This window comes from Ovis aries, chromosome 18 (genome assembly GCF_016772045.2).
Source record: "Ovis aries strain OAR_USU_Benz2616 breed Rambouillet chromosome 18, ARS-UI_Ramb_v3.0, whole genome shotgun sequence".
NCBI lineage: Eukaryota > Metazoa > Chordata > Mammalia > Artiodactyla > Bovidae > Ovis > Ovis aries.
The window spans coordinates 53,920,346-53,947,670 of NC_056071.1; the positions used below are offsets into that span (position 1 = coordinate 53,920,346).

At 50.4% G+C, this 27,325-nt stretch overlaps 1 protein-coding gene across 3 annotated transcripts in view; it reads right to left on the bottom strand.

Annotated features, from left to right (window-relative positions):
* CCDC88C (coiled-coil domain containing 88C) overlaps positions 1 to 27,325 on the bottom strand; it is a 145,440-nt gene that overhangs the window by 60,367 nt on the left and 57,748 nt on the right. The window contains exons 4-9 of one of the 3 annotated variants that reach the window (XM_027957328.3): positions 21,333 to 21,402; positions 5,132 to 5,190; positions 4,269 to 4,352; positions 1,441 to 1,581; positions 875 to 1,059; positions 120 to 201 (exon numbers count right to left, since the gene is read on the bottom strand). In XM_027957328.3, coding sequence (XP_027813129.1) covers positions 120 to 201; positions 875 to 1,059; positions 1,441 to 1,581; positions 4,269 to 4,352; positions 5,132 to 5,190; positions 21,333 to 21,402 — 621 coding nt within the window. Of the gene's footprint in view, positions 1 to 107; positions 202 to 874; positions 1,060 to 1,440; positions 1,582 to 4,268; positions 4,353 to 5,131; positions 5,191 to 12,734; positions 14,063 to 21,332; positions 21,403 to 27,325 lie in introns of those variants that run through there. The other 2 variants (XM_042235379.2, XM_042235380.2) reach the window with 2 other exon arrangements.

Genomic DNA, 27,325 nt, shown 5'->3' on the forward strand with positions numbered 1-27,325 from the left:
TGTGTGTACACACATACACACAAGCACAGGTATCCACAGTTACTGGGGTGTCCCAGCCACCCTGCCCTCTTGGCACGCACACACACCACACATGCGCGCGCACACACCTCCTTGCTCACCTCCTGCTTGACCTTCTGCAGCTCCAGCACCAGCTGATCCACCTCATGCCTGGTGTCCACCAGCTGTTCTGTCTTCTCCTCCCTGGAGGGGTGATCAGAGCGATCGGAAAACAGTAAGATGGCCTGCCAGGCATGCAGCGGAGCAGCCCACCACCCCGCAAGACCCCAGCGGGAGAAGGAAAGGGAACTGGGTTTCTGGCGGCGGGGAGGGGTGAAACTGACACGTGATGTTTGCAAAAATGTTCCTGATTTCCGTTCTTTTCCATTTTTAAGTTTACAACGCCCACCACCTTCAAACTACCTCCATTGGGCACCCGGTGGGCTTCCCTCGGAGGGTACAGAAAGTCAAGGAGACACTGGGCACATCAGCACCACCTCACTGCCAAGCAGGCAGCAGCGCCCACTGGTGAGAGGCAGGTAGTCCCTGAGATGACGGGCAAAGTGGCATTCCCCCGCTGCAGGAAAGGGGAACAGGCTTACCAGATGGGGCAAGCCACATCCCCCCTCCAGCCCCAAACCATACCAGTGTGTGGTCACCTGAGTCCAGATGGGGCCTGGGTGTGGACTGGAGGGAACCCTAACCTCTTGGGTTCTTGGGAGAACCCCTCCTTGTGCCAGCCCCGGGAGGCTAGCTGAGGGTGCTCAGCGTGGAGTCAGAGCCTTTCTGCTCCCTGCACCACACAAGCTGATAGAAACGTGTCTGCAGCCCACAGCACAAGAGCAGAACCAAAAGCCCAGCCGACCGGAGGACTCACAGCTCCTGCCTGACACGGCGCAGCCTGGCCTTGGTGTCCGCCAGCTCCACGGCCAGATGCTGCTTGTCCTCGCTGGAGAGGCTGCTGGTGGGGCTGGGAGTGGACTCAGCGCTGGAGGACTTGAGGGGGCTAGGGGGATGCTGCGCCTGGAGGTAGTCCCGCTCCTGGGTGAGGTCCACGATCAGCTGCAGAAAGGGGGGTGGGTGGGAGAGGGAAGGGAGAGCTTACACCCGAACTCAGCGCACAATGGTCAGCAGACAAGAGGAGCTGGCCGAGAACCAGAAACCAGGAGGAAGCAGGAGGCACCGGATATAAGTTTTTGAAAAAAGATGAAGTATTGAGTGGGACAGAAATCAGGAGGGGCTCGGAGCTCTGCACTTTGATGAACTCCCCCCTGCCCACGGGGGTCTCAGAAGTGGCCGTTCATTCACTGCAGGGCAAGCGCCGCGCCCCACCATCCCCACCAAAAACCGGACAGAGAGGACCAGGGGGGCCTCAGGTTGGAGACGAAGAGTCAGGACGAGGAGCTGTCCCTCCTGGACCCGCCAGGCCGCCTGCAGACGCACCTCCGTGCACTCGTCCCGCTCGTCGATGAGCCGCCGCAGGTGAAAGACCATGTTCCGAGACAGGGCCTCCAGCTCCTCCGGGGCCACGTCCGGGAGCTCCAGCCACTGCAGGTCGAACACGTTCTCCTGGTTCTGGGTCACCTGCGGGAATAGGTCAGGTGCTGCAGAGGCGGGCAGGGCATAGCTGGGGGTCCCAGGAGCAACCCCTCCCCATGACCGGGGGGCAGGTCCCCCGCTGACTGGTCCTCGGGACAGATCAGGGGTGGCAGGGGGCATCTCCAGTCTGTGCAGACGCCCCTTAGCCAAGCTCCACTAGTGAGGCAGGCCTGCTCTCAACACCAGCTCCTAGAGGACACAGACTTTTATATTTTTATTTTTTAAATAACAGAGAGCACACGATACAACTCAGAAGAACTTCCCTAACAGAAACCATCCTCAGATATTCTTACTGTAGCATCAATTAACAACATAAACAAAGTAAGTCCTAGGGATGCCAAGGGTAAAGAGAGGAATGGTGTGTTATTTCTTACAATCTAACGCAAGTACAGCATACGTTAAAAATCTTATGTTGAAATGCTGAGTACGCAACAATCTTACATTGCTTTTTGGGAAATATTTCCTAATTTAAAACAATTTGTTGGTGGGGGTCGGGTGGGGGGTAATCTCCCTGGCAGACCAGTGGTTAAGATTCTGCTTCCATTGCAGGGGACACAGGTTCGAGCCCTGGTCGGGGAACTAAGATCCCACATGCTGCATGGGGCAGTCACACAAAACAAAACAATTTGCAGGTAAGCTTGTGTCTCATCCCCACAGGCCGCATAAGATTGGTGGTTTTTCCCTTTCTGTCAGGTGTGAGTGGAAACCCACAGCCAGGCCTACAATGGGCAGCCTCTTCAACCTTCAGCTACTCTGCCGACCTGACCTTCTCAACCTGACACCCCCAAACCTGCCAAAGGAGGTAGAAGATCTATTTTGAGTCCCTACCCTCTCCATTTGGAAAGATAAGTGTTAGCACACTCAAGCCTCAACAGGGGAGAAAACAAAAAGAAACCAGGGGTTATGCACTCAGACAGGCACACCAAGTATTTACATTTTTCAGTAACAAAGAGAGAGAAGGAATAGTTCAAACACAAATAACAACAACAAAAAAACAAAGACAGAGCCCTTCAGTTTCTCAAAAGACACCCATTTTCTTACCCCTCCCCACCTTACAAGGAAAATTTGGGGATTTCCCTGGTGGTCCAGTGGCTAAGACTCTGAGTTACCAAGGCAAGGGGCCTGGGTTCCATCCCTGCTCAGGGAACTAGACCCCCTATGCTGCCGTTGAGAGTTTGGATGCCACGACGAAGACACAGCACAGCCAAATTAGTTAATTTAAAAAAATTGGGGATTCAATGAGTCTCAGAGAATGAGGACGAATCTTACCCCATAGTACAGGGTGTCCTAAAGTACGAACTGGGATTGAGAGGCTGGGTTCCAGGCCTGCTCTATACCAAGGCTATGGAAAGGCCTCTATAAAGGGGGTTCAGGGGTACAACCGCAGCCGCACACCAGTAACCCCAGGAGCCTGTAATGAAAGGCTTATGTCTCTCCTCCCCATTCTGACACGGGGTTTCCCATGAGGCCGGGGCACCTGAATGTTTAAGAAACACCCGACTAATTCCAAAACCCAGTCCCCAGGCGAGCCACCGACTTTGATAATCATGCAGGACTTCTTTCTGGGCGCGTACCTTTTTATCTTTTAATATCCTGCTGGTGGGATGGGGGAGACAGTGAACGGCAAAGTCCTAGTCTCCAGGACCTAGTCCCCACATATATTTTCAAAACAGAGACACTCAAGGAAAATCAAAAGGCAGAATGGTTCCATGGCTAGCAGGTCCCTGACACGAACGGCTAAGACTATTTCCTAGAACACTTGACTGGCTCTGCTGGCTGTCCTTCCCACAACAAGCCGCAGCCCTGTCTCCTGCATTCAAACCCTGACTTGGAGCTCGCCACCCACAGTGCCCTGGCCGGCGGCAGCTGCACCCCGCGAGGGGAGCTCCGTGCTCAGCTGCCTCTGCCAGTCACGCACCTGCTCCTACGTGCTTCTGCTCATATCTTTTTCATGCATTTATCTCAGCTGTCCAATTAGACGGAAGGCTGAGCTGTATCTCCTAAGATAATTAAAACACATAACGCTTCTTTTGCAGGAGGGTGGGGTGGAGGTCAGGGCAGTAAGTTTCCAGGGAAACTGTCCCCCTCAGTTGGCACCACCTCTGCCAAGGTCAACGGCACAGGGGGTACCCTCAGCGCAGAGCCCCCCACTCCCAACCCCACCCAGGGGGGTTGGGTGTCTGGAGATAGCCCTTCTGGGACTCGCTGGTTTTCAACTTCCCAAGGGGTGGCGGTTGTTTCTCTGCCACATCACTGACAGGAGCAGCGACTCTCTCTCTCCATAAAGATCAGCCATTCGAAACGGGGTGACATTTGCCAGAATACATTTTCAGGGACTGTAAATCAAATTCTGAGCCTAAACTGCTTGACAGCTCTTAAAAATAGTCTGAGTCCATATTAGGCAAGAAGAAGAGGCAAAAGAAGACTTGATTGAAGTTTAAAAAAAAATTTTTTTTTTTCTTTTTTCTTTTGTTTCAAACCCCCATTTTAGCTTGCTGACAGCTACCTTTCCAAACAGGATCCATTTGTCGATGGTGTCTGAAACCTTAAATTAGCAAAATCATTCATGGGTGATGTGTTCTTCAGCCTTTTCAGGGGGAGAGAACCTGCCTCCTGGGTGACCCAGGAACAACGGTCCACAGCTAAGCACCTCCCCAGAGCCCCCCACTTACCTCCTGAATATGAGCCACGATCCCCGCCTGGGTCTCAATGTCCAGCTGTTTGATCCTTTCAATAAACTCCTCTTTCCTCTCACACTGCGGAGGGTTACAAGTGTTAATGAAAGCATTTAACAATGAGGGCCACCTGAGGCCACCAGAGTCACAGAAATACAGTTTCAAAAGGAGCCCCACCCCTAACTCTGTCTCTTATAACCGAGAATGCTCTGCATACCCCCCACCAGCCCTCACACTGATGTTTCTCTGTAAGTGGCTCAAACTACCTGTATCACAATCACCTGGCGGGGGGGGGGGGGGGGGCTGTCTTTAAAAACACCAGTGGGTGGGATACAGACAAGCTTTCCAGGGGGTTCTTAAACAAGTCAAGACCAAGAGCAGCTGGTTTAGGCCAGTGGGGGGTTGGGGAAGAAAATCTCATCTGTAAAGGGCCAGATGGTAAAAATCTTAGTCTGGAGAGGCCATCCGTCTAAGCTCATGCCATAGGAAGAAAGCAGCCACAGGTCCTATGTAAAGGAATCAGCATGGCTGTGTCCCCATGAAACTGTGTTTACAAAAACAGGTGGCAAGTCAAATTTGGCCCACAGACTGTCTGCTGATCCTTGCTCTAGATGTCCCTACACTGGGGACAATTTGCTAAGGACACCTGGCCCCAGGGATCCCCACCTGACCTCTTGCCCAAGATGCCCAGGGCTAAAAATGGTTGCTACCTAAGATTCTGCACGTCGCTCACAGGAACCCTTTGACCTTCTGTCCCGCTGGGCTGAAAGTAGCTTCCTCCTCCATCACTGAAGCGGGGGCATCATCCCCACAAAGCAAACCCAAGAACAGCCCTCTCCACCCACCTGCCCGAGCCCTACCTGGACAGCACAGCCGAGTACCAGCAGCAGCACCTTCTTAATCTCCTCCATGCTCTTCCCTAGATCAAAAGAGCAACACAGTTAACTAAGCTCAACTGTCTGAAAAATTTCACCAGTGATGTACACACACCTACCTGCTGCGGGGGCGGGGGTGAAAATCAGATACGCTAAAACAAAGCTCTCTGCCCAATGATGTCCACTTAGGGTGTACACACGTCATCTGTTTTCTGCATGTGGGTTTGTTTATTTCTTAAACCAAATAAGAATTCTCGTCCCACACTACTTGGGGCCTTTTCCATTCAGATATATCATAAACGCTTTATGTGACGATCAGTGAATATGAGCATCCCTTTCTAGTGTGTGTGGTCAGCCAAATACAATGGAAGAGAACCATCCCCCGGCAGGGAACACAGTCGACCCTGAAATAAAACTGGACTTAACCCTTCCCTTTCACCACACAAAATTTCCAACACACGAGGCAGAAGAGTAAAGTGAACCCTCCGCTCATCACCCACTTCACATCATCAACACTCTAAACGTCTATTCCATCCCCTGACCCCTGCCTTTGTTCTCAATGTCTGGCTGGAGCACTCCGCAAAGCAAGTCCCAGACACCACACACAGCATTTTTGATGGTCTCCTACTTTGTACAAAAGCCACGAATGAATTCAACTACCCCCTTTCCAGAGATCTGATTTTTTGATATTTTCATCTAAATGATTCTACAAAGAACATCTTCTGGCTAATTCTTTCATCCATACTTCCCTCTTTAGGATAAACTCGCCTTTCAAGGTTTTTCCGCTTTCACAGAGCCCTGCAGAAAGGCTCTGCCATTTTACTCCCTCACAACTAATATACGATAAGCCCCACATCCCCACAACCAGTCTTACTGCTCTTCCTCAGCTCTGCCAATCAGGCCCCCAAAATCACATTTCATCATTTTACATCATGTCTCTTTCACTATGCTTGAGGCTGTCGACTTAAAAAATAGCTGCAACCTAAAAGCTGAAGAGTTACATTTTATCTGGTGGGAACTTTCAGGACTTCAAGCCTGGGAGACAGCATCTCAAGTGACCCTGAGAGAACTGCCCCAAGGAAGAGGGGGCAGGAGTCAGATCATATAGAAGTCTGCAACAAAGGGGAGGCAGTCTGAACATCCAAAGTGTTTTTTTGAATTAAAGAAAATCAGATATCTCAAGGGATCTAGTGCTTTTCTATGTATGGGAAGATGCAAGAGCCTGGGCTCACTGCAGTCATTGCTTTCAAATGCATCTTGGCTATCTGGGGCCAGTATCCTGTGTTTTTCACATCCTGAGTTCCTCAGTGCTCACTGTAGGGAGGGGCTGCAGTCTGAAAGCGTCAGACAGAGCAGGTATCCTAGCTGCCCTGGAGGGCTGGAATCGCTGATGACTATGACATCCTTGTTTACCGATAAGACAGAAAAGATTCCATTTTTCAAGGCCAAGTGGGCCTTCATCTATCCTTTCAGTCGCTTAAACAGAGTCAGGATATAGACGCTCCAGACTTGATTTGTTCACCAGGAGGCCCTGTGATCCCAGCAAGCTGTACTCTTTCCCAGGCTCAGTTTCCACATCTGTGAAAGGAAGGCAGCCAGCCTGGGTGACTTACAGGGTGGTTTTTCAAGTGGAAAATTCTACAGTTTTCTGCCTTTCCCATTATATACTCTATTCTATTGATGGTTAGTGGAGAAGGAAATGGCAACCCACTCTAGTATTCTTGCCTGGAGAATCCCATGTACAGAGGAGCCTGGCGGGCTACAGTCTATGGGGTCTCAAGAGTTGGACACAACTTAGCGACTAAACCACCCCACCACTGATATTTAGGGGAGACGTGACATGCCAGAAAAAAGCATCATTTTCCTGAAAGACTTGCCAACACCCACTTACACTGGGCTAAAATGGTCCAAAGCATCATCAATAACCCCGGGATGAAGAAAACCAAACTCGTATCCAAGAGCCAGTGCTGTGGTTCATTTCGGGTCCTGGGGTGTAAGGTATGTAGAGAGTAACCTGTGACCTCATCCTAATGCCTCTCAACTGAGACACAGCTCAAAACAGCTTTTCCTGAGATGATAGCATGATGGTCAAGTCTCACAAGCAGGGGCTGGGCATTCCTACCTCCCAAGCTGGAGGTGGGCAGGATGGGCTGGACCATGGGGTCCCTGCAGAGCACTCAGATACCACACACCTATTTCAAAAAGCTTCTTTATTTATTCTGGCTGTGCTGGGTCTCCGTTGCCGTGTGCAAGCTTTCTCTAGTTGTGGCAAGGGGGGCTACTCTCTAGCTGCAGTGCTCACGCTTCTCACTGGTGGTGTTTGGTGGTGGTGTCTCTTATTGCGGAGCACAGGTCTAAGGTGCACAGGCTCAGCGGTTGTGGTACACGGGCTTCGATGCCCTGAGGCATGTGGGATCTTCCCGGACCAGGGACGGAACCGGTGTCCTCTGCACTGCAAGACGAATTCCTAACCACCGGACCACCTGGGAAGCCCAGACTTCACACTCTATAAAGAATCAGGTTTGGAGTTGCAGATCAGTCATGATGACCAAATCTTCTCTTTGCTGGTAAGTGTAGAATTTCACCTATGTTTAAAATGAAAAAATTCTCAAAGACTTGTGTAGATTTTTTTTTTCACCTGAGGCCTTTAATTTGGCCTGAGAGACTCTAATCCATAGACACAAGTACATGGAACTCTACAGTGACTCACTATTAAAGCTGAGGTGGTGATCAGTCACGATTTTAGTTCTGATAAAAAAGAAAAGGAGACGCCCACCTGGGTATTAAAAACCCCCAAAGAGTCTCACCAAAATCTCCCCCCGGCCTCAGTGCTCACACCAGCCCCTGCGGCTGTCCTCACCTCTGTGTCTTCAGGATCAGTCCCCAGAGGCCTGACAACGGCCCCTCGTAAGCCTTTTGGTGGGTATAATAAGGAAAGACCCCTTCCAGCCATCACGGGCTCCTCTTCCTGCATTAATTCAGCTTTCACAGGCCATGTACCTGGGGCTGAAGCCAGCGGAGCTGACACACAGGAAGAAAGCATTTTAAGAGCCTTGGAGCAGCTCAAACAGAAGTCAGGGTTCAGGGGAACTTCATATACTGTTCACAGCTAAGGCCCCAGAGGACCTAATTATATCATACTTTGGATAACTTAAACAACTTGGATGATCCTTTCTCCCAGCCTACAGCAGATAAAAACAGCAAATTCAAAGTGGGCAGGAACGCGAGACAGACCCACCGTGAGGAGCTACAGGGTAAGCTGGCTGTCTGAGAGCAGGGAAGAGACAGGAGGCGCTGCACACATCCACGAGCGCCACGGGCTGAGGCTGTTCAGGGAAAGGATGAGGCCTCTGCTCCCTCAGCCTCCTGCAGTGGCACACAATGGCAACTGTGACTGGCTCATTCCTCCCTTTCTTCAGTCACACCCATCACACACCAAGAAAAATCTCAATCTGATCCAGAGACCTATCGGGAGAGTACGGAATTCCAGTGGGCTAATTTTACAACAAAGGAAAAAAAAAAAGATCTTAAAAGTAGAGAATTCATTTCTTCATTTTAGAAATACGGTCAGGGAATAATTATTTAAAATAAGCTTTGGGGGGACTTCCCTGGGAGTCCAGTGACTAAGACTTCCTACTCTCATTGCAGGGGGCCCAGGTTTAATCCCTGCTCAGGAAACTAGATTCCACATGCTGAAACTTGAAGAAAAATAAAAAAAGATCTCATATGCCTCAATAATGATTAAAGATTCCATATGCTGCAACTAAGACCTGGCACAGCCAAATAAAGTAATAAAATAAATTAAATTAGATAAGCATTTTGGTGGTGAGCAGGGCACTAGGGAAACTCACCCCTGCCCTCAGTCACAGGAAGCAGAGCTGTGCTCATTCTCACCAAGCTAAGTGAATAAAAACATTTGCTATCACAAATGTATCCTGTGATTTTTACCCGTACACAGATTTCCAGCAAACTTTAAAAAAAAAAGAAGAAGAAGAAGAGAGTAAGAGAGAAAAGCAGAAGTTCACTCATTTCTCATGGGAAGCTGATGCCCAGTTTCTCTCAGGATTTCTGCTATTTTCAAAAGCTACCAGATTGTGGGTTTTGAATAGTTTCACAACATAACAGAGAAGACTCTCTGCTGGGTCCCTGCCAGCAAGGGCGGCTCTGTGACACAGTTATGCAGGCAAAGAAGGAGGAGCCCTACAGGCAACTCCCTCCAAACACCTACTGGGTGCTGGGTCCTTGCTGAGCACATTCCATAGTCAACACAGTTCTCTGAGCTCAGCCCAAGTGTGATCCTCGTGTCCAACTCTGTGCCTCGATGGACTGGGGCCTGCCAGGCTTCTCTGCCCATGGAATTCTCCAGGCGAGAATACTGGAGCGGGTCGCCATTGCCTACTCCAGGGGATCTTTGACTCAGGGATTGAATCCGCATCTCTTAGGTCTCCTGCACTGGCAGGCGGGTTCTTTTACCACTAGCACCACCTGGGAAGCCCAAGAAAGCTTGGCTCAAACCAAGAAAACCAGCAATTTTAGAAGCTGATAAATGCTATGGGAACCCAAGGGAGGAACACCTCGTTTGCAATAAGGATCAGGCAAGGCTCCTTGGAAGAAAAGCTATGACAAACCTAGACAACGTATTAAAAAGCAGAGACATTATTTTGCAGACAAAGGTCCATATAATCAAAGCTATGGTTTTTCCAGCAGTCATATATGGATGTGAGAGTTGGACCACAAAGAAGGCTGAGCCCTGAAGAATTGATGCTTTTGAAATGTGGGGCTGGAGAAGACTCTTGAGAGAGTCCTTTGGACAGCAAGGAGATCAAACCAGTCAATGTTAAAGGAAATCAACCCTGAATATTCACTGAAAGGACTGATGCTGAAGTTCCAATAGTCACATCACACCTGCTGTGAAGAGTTGACGCACTGGAAAAGATTTCATGCTGGGAAAGACTGAGGGCAGGGGGAGAAGATGACAACAGAGGATGAGACGGCTGGATGGCATCACTGACCCAATGGACGAGAGTCTGAGCAAACTTTGGGAGACAATGAAGGACAGGGACGCCTGGCGTGCTGCAGTCCATGGGGTCGCAAATAGCTGGACACAACTTAGCAACTGAACAACAACAACAAGGCTTCCAAAAGGAAATGACTTCTGAGCTGAGACCCCAGGAAGAGGAGCGGTAGGTATGGGGGCTTTTCAGGGAACAGCATATGTAAAGGCCTAGATGTGAGAGAACGTGGTGCTTGTCAAGTTATAAACGCTTTGGTCTTAAGTTGGGGGTGGGTTTTCATGAGGAATGGGAGGCAGGGTAGGAAACAACCTGGTGAGTCATAAGCAACCAGTGGGTGGGGGAGGGGTCGAACACATCCGACACCCTCTGCATCAACCCACAAAACCAGGGGAAACCCCAGGACAGGCTGAGCTCATAGTTGAGTCTACGAAAAATCTTAACTTTACTACCTGCTTCCTGGAGTCCTGACACAGAGAAACTCCCTGCTGCCTTTCTTAGTAGAAACGGAATGCACGCAGGCTGACCTAAGCTATAAATAAAGCGGCAGATGTGTGTGCAGCCATCAGCTTCCAAAACAGAAGGGAAACTAGTACTGCACATGGGATAAAGGTGGGCCTGGGGACAGAAATGCAGTGGAACGATTAAAGTACACCAACCTTTAAAATGTGGAGGCTGAATAAGAACAAGGTCGGAAAATTCCCTGACTTTCTAATCTCATGTCTGTGGCAGACATGACTAGTCAATCGCACTTCATTTATTTATTTTTTTACCGAGCCTGGAAGGAAGCCTCGGAACCCTTCTGAACACAGCACTCTCCATACAACCAGTGCCAATCAATAAACATTGGCACAGGAAATGAAACCTGTCTTCCGTGCCTGGTACCTAATTTCTAGGGTCCTTTTGGTGCCAGTCTTTGATGCCCCAAGATGCCGTCATTTGAACCTTCGTACATCCTCTGGCTATGGAAAACCAATCTTTTGTGTCAGTGATCACCTGGGTATGAAGACAGGGATTTAGATAAAGGAAGGCAAACAACCCCTTCCAAGAGCTAGTTTGTCCTGCTGCAAACTCCACACTGTCTTGCTGAGGCTGGAAGGTACAGTGACTTACCCACAAAGACCCCCGGGTCCGTGAGTCTTGAGCCAGGCTGAGGGCGGAACCCTTCACAACCTGGAAGGACTGGCCCACTGGAGTTAATCCTGACCTCCCCGTGTGCCCTCGCACCTACAGACCATTCCAGCCCTTTCATATAGCACTCTATCATTTGACTTAATCCCCAGAGCATCCCAAAGGCTGGTATCATCTGTGTTTTACAAACAAGAAGAGGCTCAGACAGGCTGAGCTACAGATCTGAGGTTTGGTCACCACCTGCTCGCTCCTAACTCGCTACCGCCCCCTCCCCGAAACTGCTGCTATTTCTGTGCATGTCCTTGCAGAGCGGGGCTCCCTCTGGCTTAGCTTCTGATCGCAGTGCCATGGGGCAGGTATTTCAGCCAGGGTCTGCAAGTAACTGTCAACATCAAGTCCGGGTAGAAGAATAAAGATAACACAGCTTCCATTTGCTTTCTTGTTGGGATGGAGACCCCCCCACACACACACATTTTTCTTAATAATTCTACATTCTATTCTCTCCTACCTTATGTGCTGGGGTGAACAGCTCACTGTGCTTTCCCTGGTTTCTCAGTTTAAAACCAGTCATTTCATACGGATGATTATGGGGGCTGTCTCACTGATTCAAAAATAGCACTGCACTCAACATGACCCTGCTTCTCCTCAAGGTAGTAATGACATCTCAAGACTCACCCACAAGGGCACAGCTCTGCGGGCCCTCCTGGGGGCTCTGCTTACACTGAGAAGACCTGTTATTACTTTAACAAGGCTACCTTGGGCTCCATAGGAATGGTATGGGCACATGAGGACCCTCCATTAATACCTGTCCTGGGTCATGGGGTAGGAGGAGACGGGCACCTCTACATACCACCTCACAGCCTGGAGGGTGACTCCTGCAAAACCCTCACCGAGATCTCTTACACCTGGAACTTTACACTTGTGACGCCCATCAGGCATGCCCCCGTTTATTAGTCATTCAACAAATGTTTATCACAGGTGGACTCTGCAGGCACTGAGTTGCACATCCATGTGAAATACTGCAGGAGTGCTCCAGAATGCACCCTGACCAGTGACCCCCCCCCTTATCCCCATGTCTCTCCTGCACCTGGCCCAAATCTGCCCCTATTCACAGGGATCCCCCCACCACCTCGTGCAGGTAACGAGAACCTCTGCCCGGGTTCCCCGGTCACAAAGACAATCTGAAACAGCCACATCAAGCCCCTCAGATCAGCACCGCCAGAAATGACTCCCGAGCCCAGCCTGCCCAGGGCACAGAAGCTGAGAGCTAATTCATTTCCCAGCACCAAACAACTGAGGATCAGAAAGGCAGAATGAACCCCAAGAAAGCAGAGTCTGCACTGGCTGGAGGTGAGGAGATGGCAGAGGCAATCAGAGAAAGGGTCCCCCCACCATGCACCAGGTGCAAACCACAAAGCTCAGATATCATCAGGGAACACAGAGACCTTTGACAAATAACAGCTCATCCCTCCTCCTCGGACGGCCACAGCCACAGAGAGCAGACCCGGTGGATGCCATGCACGCTCACGCAGCCGGGGAGTCCCTCTCTGTGTATGGCCCATCGCTAGGAGGTGACCAAACAAAGTCTGGTTTCCAGGCAGGTCTTGCGGCTGCTCCAAAGGCCAGCATCCGGCCGCGCCTGAACGCTCGCTGGGCTTGGTAGTGTTACTCAAGCACTTCACGTTCCTGGAAGAGCCAAGTGCTGGCTCTCGGCTCCAGTGCCCAGCACCCCCTCGCTCTGGATGGACCGGAGGGAGACTCATTTCTGAGTCCAGCGGGCAGCACAGAGCTGAAGAAGCAGGCTGCGAGCCACGCCACGTAAACTCGCGCATGGGCACTTTTCTGAACCTGTTCCCTCAAGAATGAACAGGAAACACGAATAGGATGAAGGCCCACAAGATGAACTTTTATTTACTAACTTGTTCCCTCCTCAATTGCAGGACCTATGTGCGTGCGTCAAATCACTCAGTTGTGTCCGACTTTCTGTGACCCCATGAACTGTAGCCCCCCAGGCTCCTCTGTCCATGGGATTCTCCAGGCAAGAACACTGGAGTGGGTAGCCATGCTCTCCTCCAGGGGATCTTCCCGACCCAGGGATCGAACTTGTATCTCACATCTCCTGCATTGGCAGGTGGGTTCTTACCACTAGCGCCACCTGGGAAATCCTAAGGGACCTAAGGTTTTTGCAAATGTAAACATAAAAATACACCCACGGGGTAAGAATTCAGGAGAACTAAAAAAACAGCTCAAGTTTGGGAGAAAGAACACAAGAACTACACTGCTTGTTAGCCTCTAAGGGCAGACCCTTGACTCCCCAGTGTTGCTTGGCAAGTAGGGTGCTGGGTGCAGGCCAGGGGTGGTGGTGGCCTGGGAGGGAAGACAGCCGCCTGCTTTCTCAAAGAACAATCTCGGAGGCAGGAAGACTGCTCCTAATCAACCAGACCTGGAGCCCTCTCCCTGTCGCAGGGCTGGAGGTGAGCCAGCCCCGTGGCGCACCGGCCCTCGGAGGTTCCAGCTTGTCATCAAAGGCAGAGCTGTGCCTTGAGGAAAGGTTTCTATGGGATCTGAGAAGCACTTCAAGGACGTCCTTGACAAGCGAGCAAGTAAACACTGAGAGGGTTAAATATTAAATTCCAAGGAGTCTCAGGAGTTCCGTTTCCCTCTGGCCTTTGAAACCTAAGCTTCAGCTGTGACAGAACGCTTCCTCCCTGCGCCCTGGGCTCGCTGCTCCTCCTGGGACTGCCGGCACAATCCCCCTCCTCCAAGCTCGTCCCACCTGCACACTCGTGCTCCGGTGCTCTGTTCAGAGTTCCTTGAGGCTCTGCCACATACCACCTCCTCCAGGAAGCCTTCCTGACCTGCCCAGGGAAGAACTTATTATCCGCCATGTATTCTGCGGGAAGCACACTCACACTACTTCTCGCCCTCGAGCAGGCTAGTGATGGACCCCATCTTCCTCCCCTCTTGCCCCAACGCAGACTGGGGGCACCATGAGCAGACACAGCCTGTTTATCTCCGCAGCCCCTGGACCCACAGCGGGCATTTTACAGGGAGAACTTGAGGTGGGCTTGGGCTGAGCCCCTCTGAGCCTCTGGCCTAGGGGTGCCACTTGGAGGAGGAAGAAAGCAAGGGTGCTCTCATCTTCTATCTGGGAGGGTCAGAAATCGGCCTTCTGGTTCCTTCAGCTGGAGCAGCAGAAGAGCGGCCTGCACGAGCTGTGAAGGAAGCACGTTCACAGCATCAGTGGGCACAAACTCCCCGACTCCTCAAGGGGCTTCCCCTGTCTCTGGAAGCCCCTTCTGTAACTGTGGTGAGAGCGAAAAGACTGAGGACGAGGACCAGATCTCTGAACAGCAAAGAACGGATTCCCCAAGGCTACCCTCCAAGGTCCCAGCCGTATTCACAGACAGGACCCTACAGGGTGCAAACACAGGGTCAGCCCCTGAATTTGTGGGTCCCTGTTCTTGCCTGGCATTTAGAACTTGAGAAACACCAGGCAGAATAATGATGATGGCGGGTCATATATAACCATCTGCATGACTTATGGTGATACACACATCTCTGCATCCCTTACCTATCGGACCGCCACGCTCTGTGCCTCTGAATGAGTTCCCTCCTCTCTCCGGGCTGGGTTTCTGTACCTACGTGGCTCCCGCCTTTCCATTCTAAACAGCTTGGGAGCGACCAGCAATTCACAAGTCTGAAACCCACTACTGCGCTTGGATACAAACCTTGGAAGACAACACAGTGCCCTCTTCCAGCACGACTGCTCTATGATTCATCACAGAAATTAATTTGCTAACACTCTGGCTTCTCGTCAGAGCAATCTAGTCTTTTTCATGTGCGTGGCACGGTGACAAGCCTGGCTGCAGAGAAATCAGGGCGTGGTGCTCTGGCAAGCACTTCACAGATGCTGCAGACCCTGGGGTCCCTTGGTTCTCATGTAGAATACACTCTTCAATACACCAGGTAAATATGTTTCCTGGAAGCACAGCCAGTCAGGCAAGGGTGCGAGTAGCTTCTAGTGCAGCATCACCAGCCTAGGGCAGCCGCACACGTGGTGTTGAGCAGAGGTCGACTCTCATTTGACCCTGACTACTGACACTAGACAGTTTTATCTGTGGGAGTGTGTGGCCAACATCAGTAAGGAGCACTAGCTTGATGAAGAGGGAAGTGGGGACAGGACAGACAAGTAGATAAAGCCTGTTTCCAGCACTTATGCTCTATTTATTCGGCACCTACTGTGTGCCAGGCACTGCTCTAGATACTTAGAAGACACTGGCGGGGACTTCCCTGGCCCAGTGGCTGAGATTTTTGCCTGCTGCAACAAAGATTGAAGATCCCACGTGCCACAACTAAGACATGGTAGAGCCAATCAATCAATCAATAAAAACTATTAAAAAAAAAAAAACCCAAACCACACAAAACATTGGCAACAACAACAACAAATCCCCTAAGATTCCTGCCTTCATGACAGATTACATCCTAGAGGGGGAAAAAACAAGCAATGGGGGGAAAAAACAAGCAATGCAGCAGACAGGGAAAAATAAGTAAATGAGAGAGCATCATGGAGGGTGATAAATGTTATGAAAGAAAAGAAAGCAAAGCAGGATGAGAGAACAGGAAGTTCCAGGGAGAAAGAGGATATGGCTACACACAGGGAGGTCATCAGGATGGGGTGCACTGAGAAGGTGACATTCGAGCAATGACTTGAAGGATCTATTTCTTTTTCCAGTAGTCACATATGGATGTGAGAGCTGGACCATAAAGAAAGCTGAGCGCCAAAGAATTGATGCTTTTGAACTGTGGTGTTGGAGAAGACTCTTGAGAGTCCCTTGGACTGCAAGGAGATCCAACCAGTCCATTCTGAAGGAGATCAGTCCTGAATATTCATTGGAAAAACTGATGCTGAAGCTGAAACTCCAATACTTTGGCCACCTGATATAAAGAACTGACTCATTTGAAAAGACCCTGATGCTGAGGAAGATTGAAGGCGGGAAGGAAAGGGTACAAGAGAGGATGAGATGGTTGGATGGCATCATCGACTCAATGTACTTGAGTCTGAGTGAGCTCCAGGAGTTGGTGATGGACAGGGAAGCCTGGCGTGCTGCAGTCCATAGGGTTGCAGAGACTGGGACACAACTGAGCGACTGAACTGAAGTGATTCCTGTGAATACCTGGGAAAAGCATTCCAGGCCAAGGGAACAGAGTTAGAAGGCCACCCAGGTGCTAGCCAGGAGAAGGATAGTGGCAGCTGGAACCAGGGGGCAGCGGGGCAGGAGGAGAGAAGAGTGCTGCTCTGGTGCAGGTAGAGCCGGGACACCTGCCTGAGGGATGGGAGTGGGGTTGGAGAGAAGGATCAGATGTGGCCACCTGGAAACAAGACAAAGGACAGCCTGCGACACCAGTCCCGGCAGTCTGCAATTGGCCCAGCCGCCGGGGAAGGCTCTTCTGCTGTGCACCCGTGGATGAACGTGAGAGGGCTACAGCAGGGTCCATGGGACCCCAGGCCAGGCTCCAAGAAGTGGGGTCTACAGTAATGAGGCGCCAGACAAGACGCTTCCCCAGGGACAGGTATCCAAGGAGATGGTAGCAAAATCGCACACAGTCAGAGAGGAAATCCAGAGATGATTCGAGGTACAAACAGGAACACAGAAAATGGGGACTGGAGGCCAGGAGGGCAGCCACCGAGGACAGATTTTAAATATACGAAGTGTTTTCTCATATTCACTGAACTGCCCTTGAATCCCACCTGAGGTAGGAAAAAAGAGAACATCTTTTGTCTGGTGGGTGTGGGATGACAGACATACAGAAACATCTCATAGTGTGAGTCGTGACATCTCCCTTTTCTAGGTCAGAGGGAGGGGGACAAGTGATTGGTGTTCTGGGATCATTCAGTGTCACTGTGTGTGTGTCTCTGTCTGTCTGTCTCTCCATGAAGTGCATTTACCAAAACCAAAAAATAACCCCAATCATTCATTCAGAGAGAGAGAGAGAGAGAGAGAGAGAGAGAGAGAGAGAGAGAGAGAGAGAGAGAGAGAGAGAGAGAGAGAGGGAGGGAGGGAGGGAGGGAGGGAGGGAGAGGGAGAGAGAGAGAGAGACTGTGTGTGTCCCTCCATTGAGGAGCATTTACCAAAACCAAAAAAATAACCCCAAACTGAAATGTTATAAATGACGGTACAGTGTCACCATCAGCTGAAAAGAACACAGGTGTGCTCCTGAGCTGGGTGACAAAATTTGTTTAAAAAAAAAAAAAGCCTCCCCATCCACCCCTTCTAGGCAACCACACAAGAAAGAAACCAACTTTGTTCTTTATTTTAAATGAAACCCCAAATGCTTTACCCACCTACTTCTAAAATTTAAAATAGAAAACACCATCCCACAAATGTGTCTCGGGCACTCATGTTTGTGTTTTCTTGCTGGTGCCTATCCCCTGACAACCGTCTTGCTCTCAGAGTCCCCCTGAGACTCTTGTCAAAACCTACCCATGCGTGCTCCCAGCTCTCATCCCTCCAGCCTCGCTCAGGGGGAGGTGGCCCCTCGCCTCTTGGCAGAAGCCGCCGTCAGTCAGCCCAGCCTGCCCGGGGCCCTCTGAGATGGCCGTACTGGGTGGAATTCTCGTCCTTAACTTTCCCAGAGGTCCCCGTCTCATCTTAACTTCTCCATCGAACTGGGACCGGAACCTCTTCGACTGATATACATTGATTCCATACGGCCCTAGGGACTTGGAGACATCCCATTCACCTGTCAGTTTAAAGTGCTTCCCTGGTGGCTCAGACGGTAAAGAATCCGCCTGCAATGCAGGAGACCTGGGTTCCATCCCTGGGTCACGAAGATCCCCTGGAGGAGACCACGGCAACCCACTCCAGTATTGCCTGGAGAATCCCCATGGACAGAGGAGCCTGGTGGGCTACAGTCCATGGGGTTGCAAAGAGTCGGACACAACTGAGTTTAAAATCCATTTAAATTTTAAACTAAGTTTAAAATCAGCTTCCTGAGAGTGTTCTCAAACTGGATTGTGAGGAAGGCTGCACCACTCTGTACATTTATGGGGGAAAAAAAATCACTAAATTGTATACTTAAAATAGGTGAATTTCGGTCTTCCCTGATGGTCCAGTAACTAAGATTTCACGCTCCCAAAGCAGGGGGCACAGGTTTGATCCCCAGTGGGGGAAGATCCCACATGCTATGTGGAGTGGCCAAAAAAAAAAAGGTTAATTTCATGGTATGCAAATTATACCTTAATAAAGCTATTTAAAAATCACTGTCCACATCTTCGCAGGTGTTCACTGCCAGACCCGAGGTGGGACCTGGGTTCCCTGCATGTGGACAGTCTCTCTCCCCGTGTGGTTCAGAGAGGCTGGAACAGAGAGGTTCTGAAGGCAGGGCTGCAGCCAGGGTTCTGGTGAGCAGAGGGGCCTTCTGGAGAAGGGGACCCTCTGAGGGAAGGATTCTAGACAGCGTAGGAAGGGAGGGGCCGACGCAGGAAGGTGGCAAACCACACAGTGTGACCGGGTGTCGGGGTGACACAGTAGGGGAGCAAGACGTGCTTAGCATGAGCTGCTAAGTCGCTTCAGTCGTGTCCGACTCTGTGAGACCCCAGAGACGGCAGGCCACCAGGCTCCCCTGTCCCTGGGACTCTCCAGGCAAGAACACTGGAGTGGGTTGCCATTTCCTTCTCCAATGCATGAAAGTGAAAAGTGAAAGTGAAGTCGCTCAGTCGTGTCCGACTCCTAGTGACCCCATGGACTGTAGCCCACCAGGCTCCTCTGTCCATGCGGATTCTCCAGGCAAGATAGTGGAGGGGGTTGCCATTCCCTTCTCCAAGGCATCTTCCCGACCCAGGGATCAAACCCGGTTTACCATCTGAGCCACCAGATTAACTCATACATCACTGTCATTTTTGTAGGTCACAATGGTTAAGCACTGGCAATTGCCTGACACTTGTTCATGTGTGATATGGACCAGAGCTCAGGCCCAGGGTTCAGCTGGAACAAACTCCCACTCAAACTCCTCTCTGCTCATGGGTTAAGTGGCTGAGGGCTTGTTCCTTCGACCCTGTGACCTGCCATTCTCTCATCTATAAATTCGACAGCACGGCCATACCCCAGAAGCACGTTTTTACTTCCGCTTTTAAATACATGTCCGGTGCCCGGCACATGCTGGGTCCCGAGGGTTCAAGCAGGGAGGGTCCTTCTTTCCTGCTCCTCTGCTTTCCTCTCCTCATCTGACAACCCTGTCTCTAGAGCAGCTGGAACAGCAGAACTACGCCTGAACCACCAACCTCTCTGGGCGCCCCTCTCTCAATACCAGTGCCCCAAATAAGTCAAGACAAACAGCACAGTTCTGCTAAGCAAAGCAGACCCTCATTTCCCTCATGCTACTGCTGAAACATGAGAGAGTCCCAGCTGTCCCCGGTGCCCGGGTATGCATCTGGCATCCCCTACCTGGTGGTTTAATCGTAAGTCATGCCTGACTCTTGCAACCCCACGGACTGTAACCTGCCAGGCTCCTCTGTGCATGGGGCTCTCCAGGCAAGAATGCTGGAGTGGACTGCCATTTCCTTCTACCTGGGGGAACCATGAAATAAAGCCAGAAAACAAACGGTCCCAGGGCAGAGCCGGGGACAGCACAAACCAAGGACTCCCTGTTACCAACACATCAAGTAGAGAAGGGTGTTACTGCCAGGGGCCGCCAGGTGGGTCTGGTGTATCCTGAAGAGCCAATATGATGCTCACGGGCCCGTGGCACTGAAGACGAACAGGAGATCAAAGAAACCATTTCCTTGGGCTCTTGCAGAGAACAGGGGAGTGGGGGTTCAAGAAGGACCCCTCCCCACAAGCAAAGTGATTTCACGCTCAGCTTCCCTTGACCCAGCCCAGGGCCAGGGCTCCTTGATGAGGAACATCCTCGGCGGGGCACCAGGTGTACCACTCCTCTGCGTTCCGGATGACCTGAGCTCCCGTGGACAGGCTCCTGTGAGAGCAGGGTGAGGAGGTACCCGCAGAGGCAAGCTTCCGCTCCTCCCGTGAAAGCCTCTCCTGGTGGGATCCTTCCCGCATGCCCTGACCCCACACCCAGTCCAGGAGGCTCCCAAGGTCTCCACGGGAACCAGGGGAGTCCCAGTCAGCAGGCACATCTGTCCCTGGGGCCCATAAGTTTCCATCCACGGGCCACAGGTGGCAGGTGAACGCACAAGACCATGGAGCGGAGGAAAGGCAGCACCCTGTTCAACTCACGGTGCGTTAACCCTCAGACTGGAGCTAAGCTCTGGCTTTCTGTAAGGTGTCTGGGAGGACATTTCAGTCTTTCAAAGTCATACCAAGTGTCCAAGACCAGGACTTAGGACTTTACCCACTCGGGCCCCAGAGACCAGTGGGAGATGTGACAGCGGACGCGGGACAGGGGGTCCCAGTGAAATGTGCATGGGGCAAATTGAGCAGCACCGGATGCCAGCGGAAGGGACCTTAGTTCCCTCCAAAGATTCTCTCCCAGGCGGCTCAGAGGCTAAAGGATCTGCCTTCAAGACAGGAGACCTGGGTTCGATCCCGGGGTCGGGGATCCCCTGGAGGAGAGCATGGCAACCCACTCCAGTATTCTTGCCTGGAGAATCCCCATGGACAGAGGAGCCTGGTGGGCTACATTCCATGGGGTCGAAAAGAGTCAGACACGACTAAGCGACTAACACTTTCCCTTTCAAAGATTTTTTCTTGTCAATAGGGACCACAGCCCATGATGGTACCAGGACAGACCCCTGGGTGGTGGTGGGGGGCACCATATTACTTAAGCCCCACAGACCAAGGGGGCAGTGGCCGCACCTGCCTTGGAACTCCCACCTGAGGGGTCATGAGGATATATTCTTAAGGAAGAGAAGTGCTCTTGGCGTAAAGCCTTGGGGTTATAAGCCCACCCTTTACAATTGTACGCAAATGAGCACATGTTTTCACTGTGCTGGCTCCAGGCTGGCAGCCAGAGCTCTGCCCCCAACAGCTGCCCCAGGCACAGCCCAGGCTCCACAGGGGGTGAGGGCGGCCTCCACTCACCAGACAGCGGGTCTTTGCCAATCATCAAGACATTAGGCAAATTCATGACGATCAGCTGCTGGAGAACTTCCTATGGAAACAAAGCGGAAAGGATGCCATTAAGAACAGAAAACAAAATAAAGGCTGATTAAGAAAATTACAGTGTAGCAAGCAACTGGAGGACTGTGCAGCCATTATGAAAACAGTTGCTATGAAAATACTATATTATATAATAGGAAGGAAAATGTAAGATATAAATAAATGAAAAGTCAAACCAGCTAACTGTGCTTCTGCCTCGATTATTACTAAATAAAAATTATGTCTGCATGTGTACAGAGACTTCGGGGGAAAAGAAGATATATTAGATGTTATATTAGAGGACTAGCAGAGAGTTTCTTTTAAAGGATGTCTTTATTTTTATTGTATGATTTGCTTGTGCAACTAAAAAATGCAGAATAAAGATTAAAAGCGCTTCCCTTGTGGCTCAGCTGGTAAAGAATCTGCCTGCAATGCGGGAGACCTGGGTTTGATCCCTGGGTTGGGAAGATCCCCTGGAGAAGGGAAAGGCTACCCACTCCGCAGAGTCGGACACCGCTGAGTGACTTTCACTTTCACTTTGAACCATTAAAAGAGATGTTACTGAGTCTTTACAAGCTGACAATTCAGGATGCTGGCACTCAGTAGGTCTTTGGTACGAGCTGTAAATAAAGAGGCTTCTCTTTTTTCAGCAGTGACTTCCCTTTTGCTGTTGTTCGGTCACTCAGTCGTGTCCAACTCTCTGTGACCCCATGGACTGGAGCACCCAGTCCTTCCCTGGGGGAGGGATAAGTCAGAGCTAATCTGCAGCCCCCCCAACACACCCGCAGAGACGTGGCACGCAGGAGATGCCCGGCCTCCTGCCCTCACACCAAGGGCCCCTGAAGGAAGGCCCAGGCAACAGCCAGTGCCATGCCCCCTGTCGTGGGGGTTTTGACAAGTTCTCCTCCGAGTGTGCTGGCCCTCCGCTCACATTTCCCAGAGTATTTCTCAGGGCAGGTTGGTCCTCCCTGCCCAGATGTGCCTTGTTTCTCACAAACCCAGAAGATAAAACATCTAATTCTACAGAAGACAAGCGAGGCAGGAGGATTCAGTAACGTTCTTGGTCTTGCAAAAGTGGTCACCATAGAAACTCTTGACCAACAAAGCTCCGCTTATGCCTTTAAAAAAAAAAAATGTTTCCATTGAGAGACGACTTTTTTTCCAGCAGTCACTCTACTGCACGGCGTGAGGACTCTCTGAACTCAGGACACTGCCAACCAGCGCTGATGACTTAAAAGGGAACAGTGAACACAATCGGCTAATCCCGCAGGGCCCAGCTGATCACCTCAGAGCTCTCTGAGTCCTCAGATGGGAATGGCGGCCTTGGCAAGCTCGCCAGGAGAGGCCGACACCTTCACAGTTGTCAGCTACACACTGGCGCTTGCCATTGACCTCTACAAGGACTGAATCCCGTGCTGCTGCAGCTGCTGATTTCCAGCACGCCCTGAAAGGCGTGCGGGGTGGAGGAGAAGGGAGGCACTCTGTGCTTGGGGGAAAAACTGGTTAGGTATTTTCAGGAGCTGATTTTCTGAGTCCAATTCTTGTATCTCCCCAGGTCTAGAAAAGCACAAAAATCCTTCACGGTAACAACTGTTCCTCATGACTAACAGAAAGCTTCACCAGACTAGCAGAAGCCTTCTGGAAAAATATGTGCTTGACTGTGTGTACTCTGCCTTCACCCAAATCACACATACACTGACCTCCCCTGCAACCGCCCCGCCTCTTCGGAGCTGAGGTACTGTCTCCCGGGCTGCAGTCCTCACTCTGCCCCAAGAAAAAGTTAATTATCAGACTCAATGCGTGTTTTTAAAGTCGACAACAGAACGTGCAAAATGAACTGCTCCACTCTCATTATCTTTCCACGGCTCCCACAGCACCAGAAATTGAGGAGGTATACCCCACTCCCAACCACTCCGGGCCCCCCTGTGCTCAGTGCTGGAGGACACCTTTCTTTACTATCTGAGGTCACATGTCACTGCATCTGAGATGGCCAGTGCTTTCTCAAGCCAAGTCTCAGTGTTGGGCAGAGTCTGAGTTGTGTAACAGCCTCAGCCTTCCTCCAGGGCTTGGAAAAGTCATCGCAGTCTCTCAACTGGATGTGCTCACCAAAGGATTCCACAGCAGCACCCTCGGGCAAAACACACACAGCCAGTAAAATCAGATAAATCCACTTCCAGCAAAAGGAAGGACTCCCAGCCAAGTCAGCCGTTTGTCACGGCTTCCCTGGTGGCTCAGGCAGTAAAGAATCTGTCTGCAATGCCACAGCCCCGGTTCAACCTCTGAATCGGAAAGATCCCCTGGAGAAGGAAATGGCAACCCACTCCAGTATACAGTCCGTGGGGTTGCCAAGAGTCAGACCAACTTAGGGACTAAACCACCAAGAACTTCTAAGTCACATCAAAACTAAGTCACTTTAACTTGGGGACATTCAATAAATAATAACATTGCTAGCAATGTCATGGAGACCCTATCCGGTCTCAATGCTAAACTCAAGTGTTCAGCCCAACTTCTAGAAGATTTCCTTGTTATCACTGTCAACCAACTACATTCCCTTCTAGAGTCTTGGCTGGTTTCTGCTCTGCTGTGGTGCAACTGTCTGGAGTACCAGCTCTATTATCAGGGTGCTTGAAGAAGGTACACATGTTTATAAAGGAAATTTGTTGTTCAGTCACTCAGTCCTGTCTGACTCTTTGCGACCCCATGGACTGCAGCACCCCAGGCTTCCCTGTCCTTCACTATTTCCCAGAGTTTGCTCAAACTCAGGTCCACTGAGTTGACAGTGCCATTCAACCATCTCATTATCTGTCGGGCCCTTTTCCTGCCTTCAATCTTTCCCTGCATCAGGGTCTTTTTCAATGAGTCGGCTCTTCGTATCAAGTGGCCAAAGTATTGGAGCTTTAGCTTCAGTCCTTCTAAAGAATATTTAGGAGTGATTTCCTTTAGGATTGGCTGGTTTGATCTTCCTACTGTCCAAGGGACTCTCAAGAGTCTTCTCTAACACCACAGTTCAAAAACAACATCCATTCTTTGGCATTCAGCCTTTTTTATGGTCCAACTCTCACATCCATCCTTGACTACTGAATAAACCATAGCTTTGACTGGAGAGACCTTTGTTGGCAAAATGATGTCTCTGCTTTTTAATAAGTTGTCTAGGTTGGTCATAACTTTTCTTCCAAGGAGCAAGAATCTTTTAATTTCATGGCTGCAGTCACCATCTGCAGTGATTTCGGAGCCCCCCAAATTGAAGTCTGTCACTGTTTCCACTGTTTCCCCATTTATTTGCCATGAAGTGATGGGACTGGATGCCATGATCTCAGTTTTTTGAATGCTGAGTTTTAAAGCAGCTTTTTCACTGTCCTCTTTCACCTTCATCAAGAGGCTCTTTAGTTCCCCTTCACTTTCTGCCATTAGATTGGTGTCATCTGCATATCCGAAGTTACTGATATTTCTCCTGGCAATCCTGATTCCGGCTTGAGCTTCATGCAGCCTGGCATTATGCATGTAAGTTAAATAAATAGGGTGGCAATATACAGCCTTGACATATTCCTTTTCCAATTTGGAACCAGTCTGTTGTTCCATGTTCGGTTCTAACTGTTGCTTCTTGATCTACATACAGGTTTCTCAGGAGGCAGGTCTGGTGGTCTGGTATTCCCATCTCTTTAAGAATTTTCCACAGTTTGTTATGAAGCAGATACAGAAAGTGAAATCACCTTGAGGGTCTCTGCAATAATGTAAAGCTGGATTTTTATGTTAATGATAACCTAAGCAAAAGAGTGCTGGAAACACTGCTGGAAAATACTGCTGGAAAATCCATGTATTCTCCTTCTAAAACTGGATGTTTAATTTTATCTAATCTGGGCTTTCTAATTTTCCCACAATATGTATCACTTGCACAGTTAGGAAGTAATGTTTCATGAACAATATTTTATTGACGTGTTCCTTTCAAAGCCTCATGGGTCTCCTAAGATTTAATCCTGTGGCCCAAAATACCTCTAAGATCTTAACTGTTCCCCCCAAAGGACCATTAATCGTATTCCAGCAAAAACAGCCTCGGAGGTTTGAGTACCACGGTGAGAACTGTCTAGCAGAAAGACACGAGAAACGTTCATTTCGAATGTTCTGTATACCTGAGGCTGATTCATGTTGATGTATGGCAGAGGCCAACACAATACTGTAAAGCTATTATCCCCCAATTTAAAAAAAGAAAAGTAAAAAGAAACAAGTGACAACATACAAATAATATACCTTCATTCAACCAACATTTCCAAAATATTATTGCTTCGCCACCGAATCAACATAAAACCCTGAAAGAGATGATTTCACACTTTTTTTCACACTAAGCCTTTGAAATCCACTGTGTAGTTTACACTCACAGCACATCGGAATTTGAAAGCCAAACTGTCATTGGAAACACAATCTGAATAAGTAGATTCGCACACCCAAGTTGTTCCAAACACACTTGCAGTTCTTCCGATAACTGAATCCAGTATCGGCTTTTCAACCTAAGTAAATGAAAAATTCACTTCCTCTGTCACACACCAGCCACACGTGGCTAGTGGCCGTCATGCTCCACAACACCAGAGACAGGGGAGCTAAGCAAATGCATCTCCTCGGGGTGGTGGGGCCTCCAGGGCAACGGGCCAGGCCCTCATCTAGTGGGGACGTGAGGAGGCTGCTGACGAATGGACCCTCCCGCCTGCTACTCAGAACAGAAGGCCACTGTGGAGGCCGCAGCTGACACTGGCCTGCTGGGCGGGCGATGGTCACCCCCCGCTGGCTGCAGGGGTGGACGCGTATGGAGAAGTGCTCTGAGCAGTCCTCAGATTTGCCAACGAGCCTTCCTGGTGCCGCGCGGGCTTCTGCGAAGGCAGAAACAAAGGCCACTGTTGCATCCTGAGGCCGCGATGAGGGACGAGGGCACACACAAGCCTTGCGGCCTCTCATGTCACCCCGTCCTTCTTGTGGCCTGACAGCGGGAGGGAAGAGTCAGGCCTGGGGCGCTGCCATCACAGAGACCCCCTCCCTCCGCAGAGAACTGGGCTAGGGCCAGTGAAGGGGTAGGGTGCAGGGGAGGGGGATTTAAGCACCGAGATCCAGAGCGGACTTTGTACACCCCTCCCTTCTCTGCCCTGCATCTCCTTTAGCTTTGGTCTGAGATGCTTGGATAAGATGTGAGGGAAACCCCAGATTTCCCTTTTCCTAAGTGAAACTGCACTAACTGCATCTTGGAATGCAGTTGCTAACCACTTTAAACAAACGAAAAGTCACAAAAGTAGGTCAGAAGAGGGTGGCGGCACTTGGATTCTCAGCAGCAAGGGGCTGGGCTAGAAAGGGCTTTGTAACGTAAAAGGGGAAAGAGCCCACTGGACCTCATCCAGGCTGCAAACCTAAAATTTAGGAGAAACTGATGGTTTTGAACAGTGGTGTTGGAGAAGATTCTTGAGAGTCCCTTGGACTGCAGGGAGATTCAACCAGTCCATCCTAAAGGAAATCAGTCCTAAATATTCATGGGAAGGACTGATGCTGAAGCTGAAACTCCAATACTTTGGCTACCTGACGCGAAGAACTGACTCACTGGAAAAGACCCTGATGGTGGAAAGATTGAAGGCAAGAGGAGAAGAGGATGCCAGAGGATGAGATGGTTGCATGGCATCACCGACTCAATGGACATGAGTTTGAGCGAGCTCCTGGAGTTGATGATGGACAGGGAAGCCTGGCATCCATGGCATCCATGCTTCAGTCCATGAGGTCGCAAAGAGTCAGACACGACTGAGCGACTGAACTGAACTGATCAACTCCGAAGCTCCTTCCAGGGCTGTGTCGACACAAACAAGGCCCGGCACCTGGGGGAAGGATCAACTGAGCAGGACTGTTTCCAGGAAGCGTCTGGCACCCCAGCTGGGGTCCCAGCGGCAGCATCTGGCTTCACACCATGT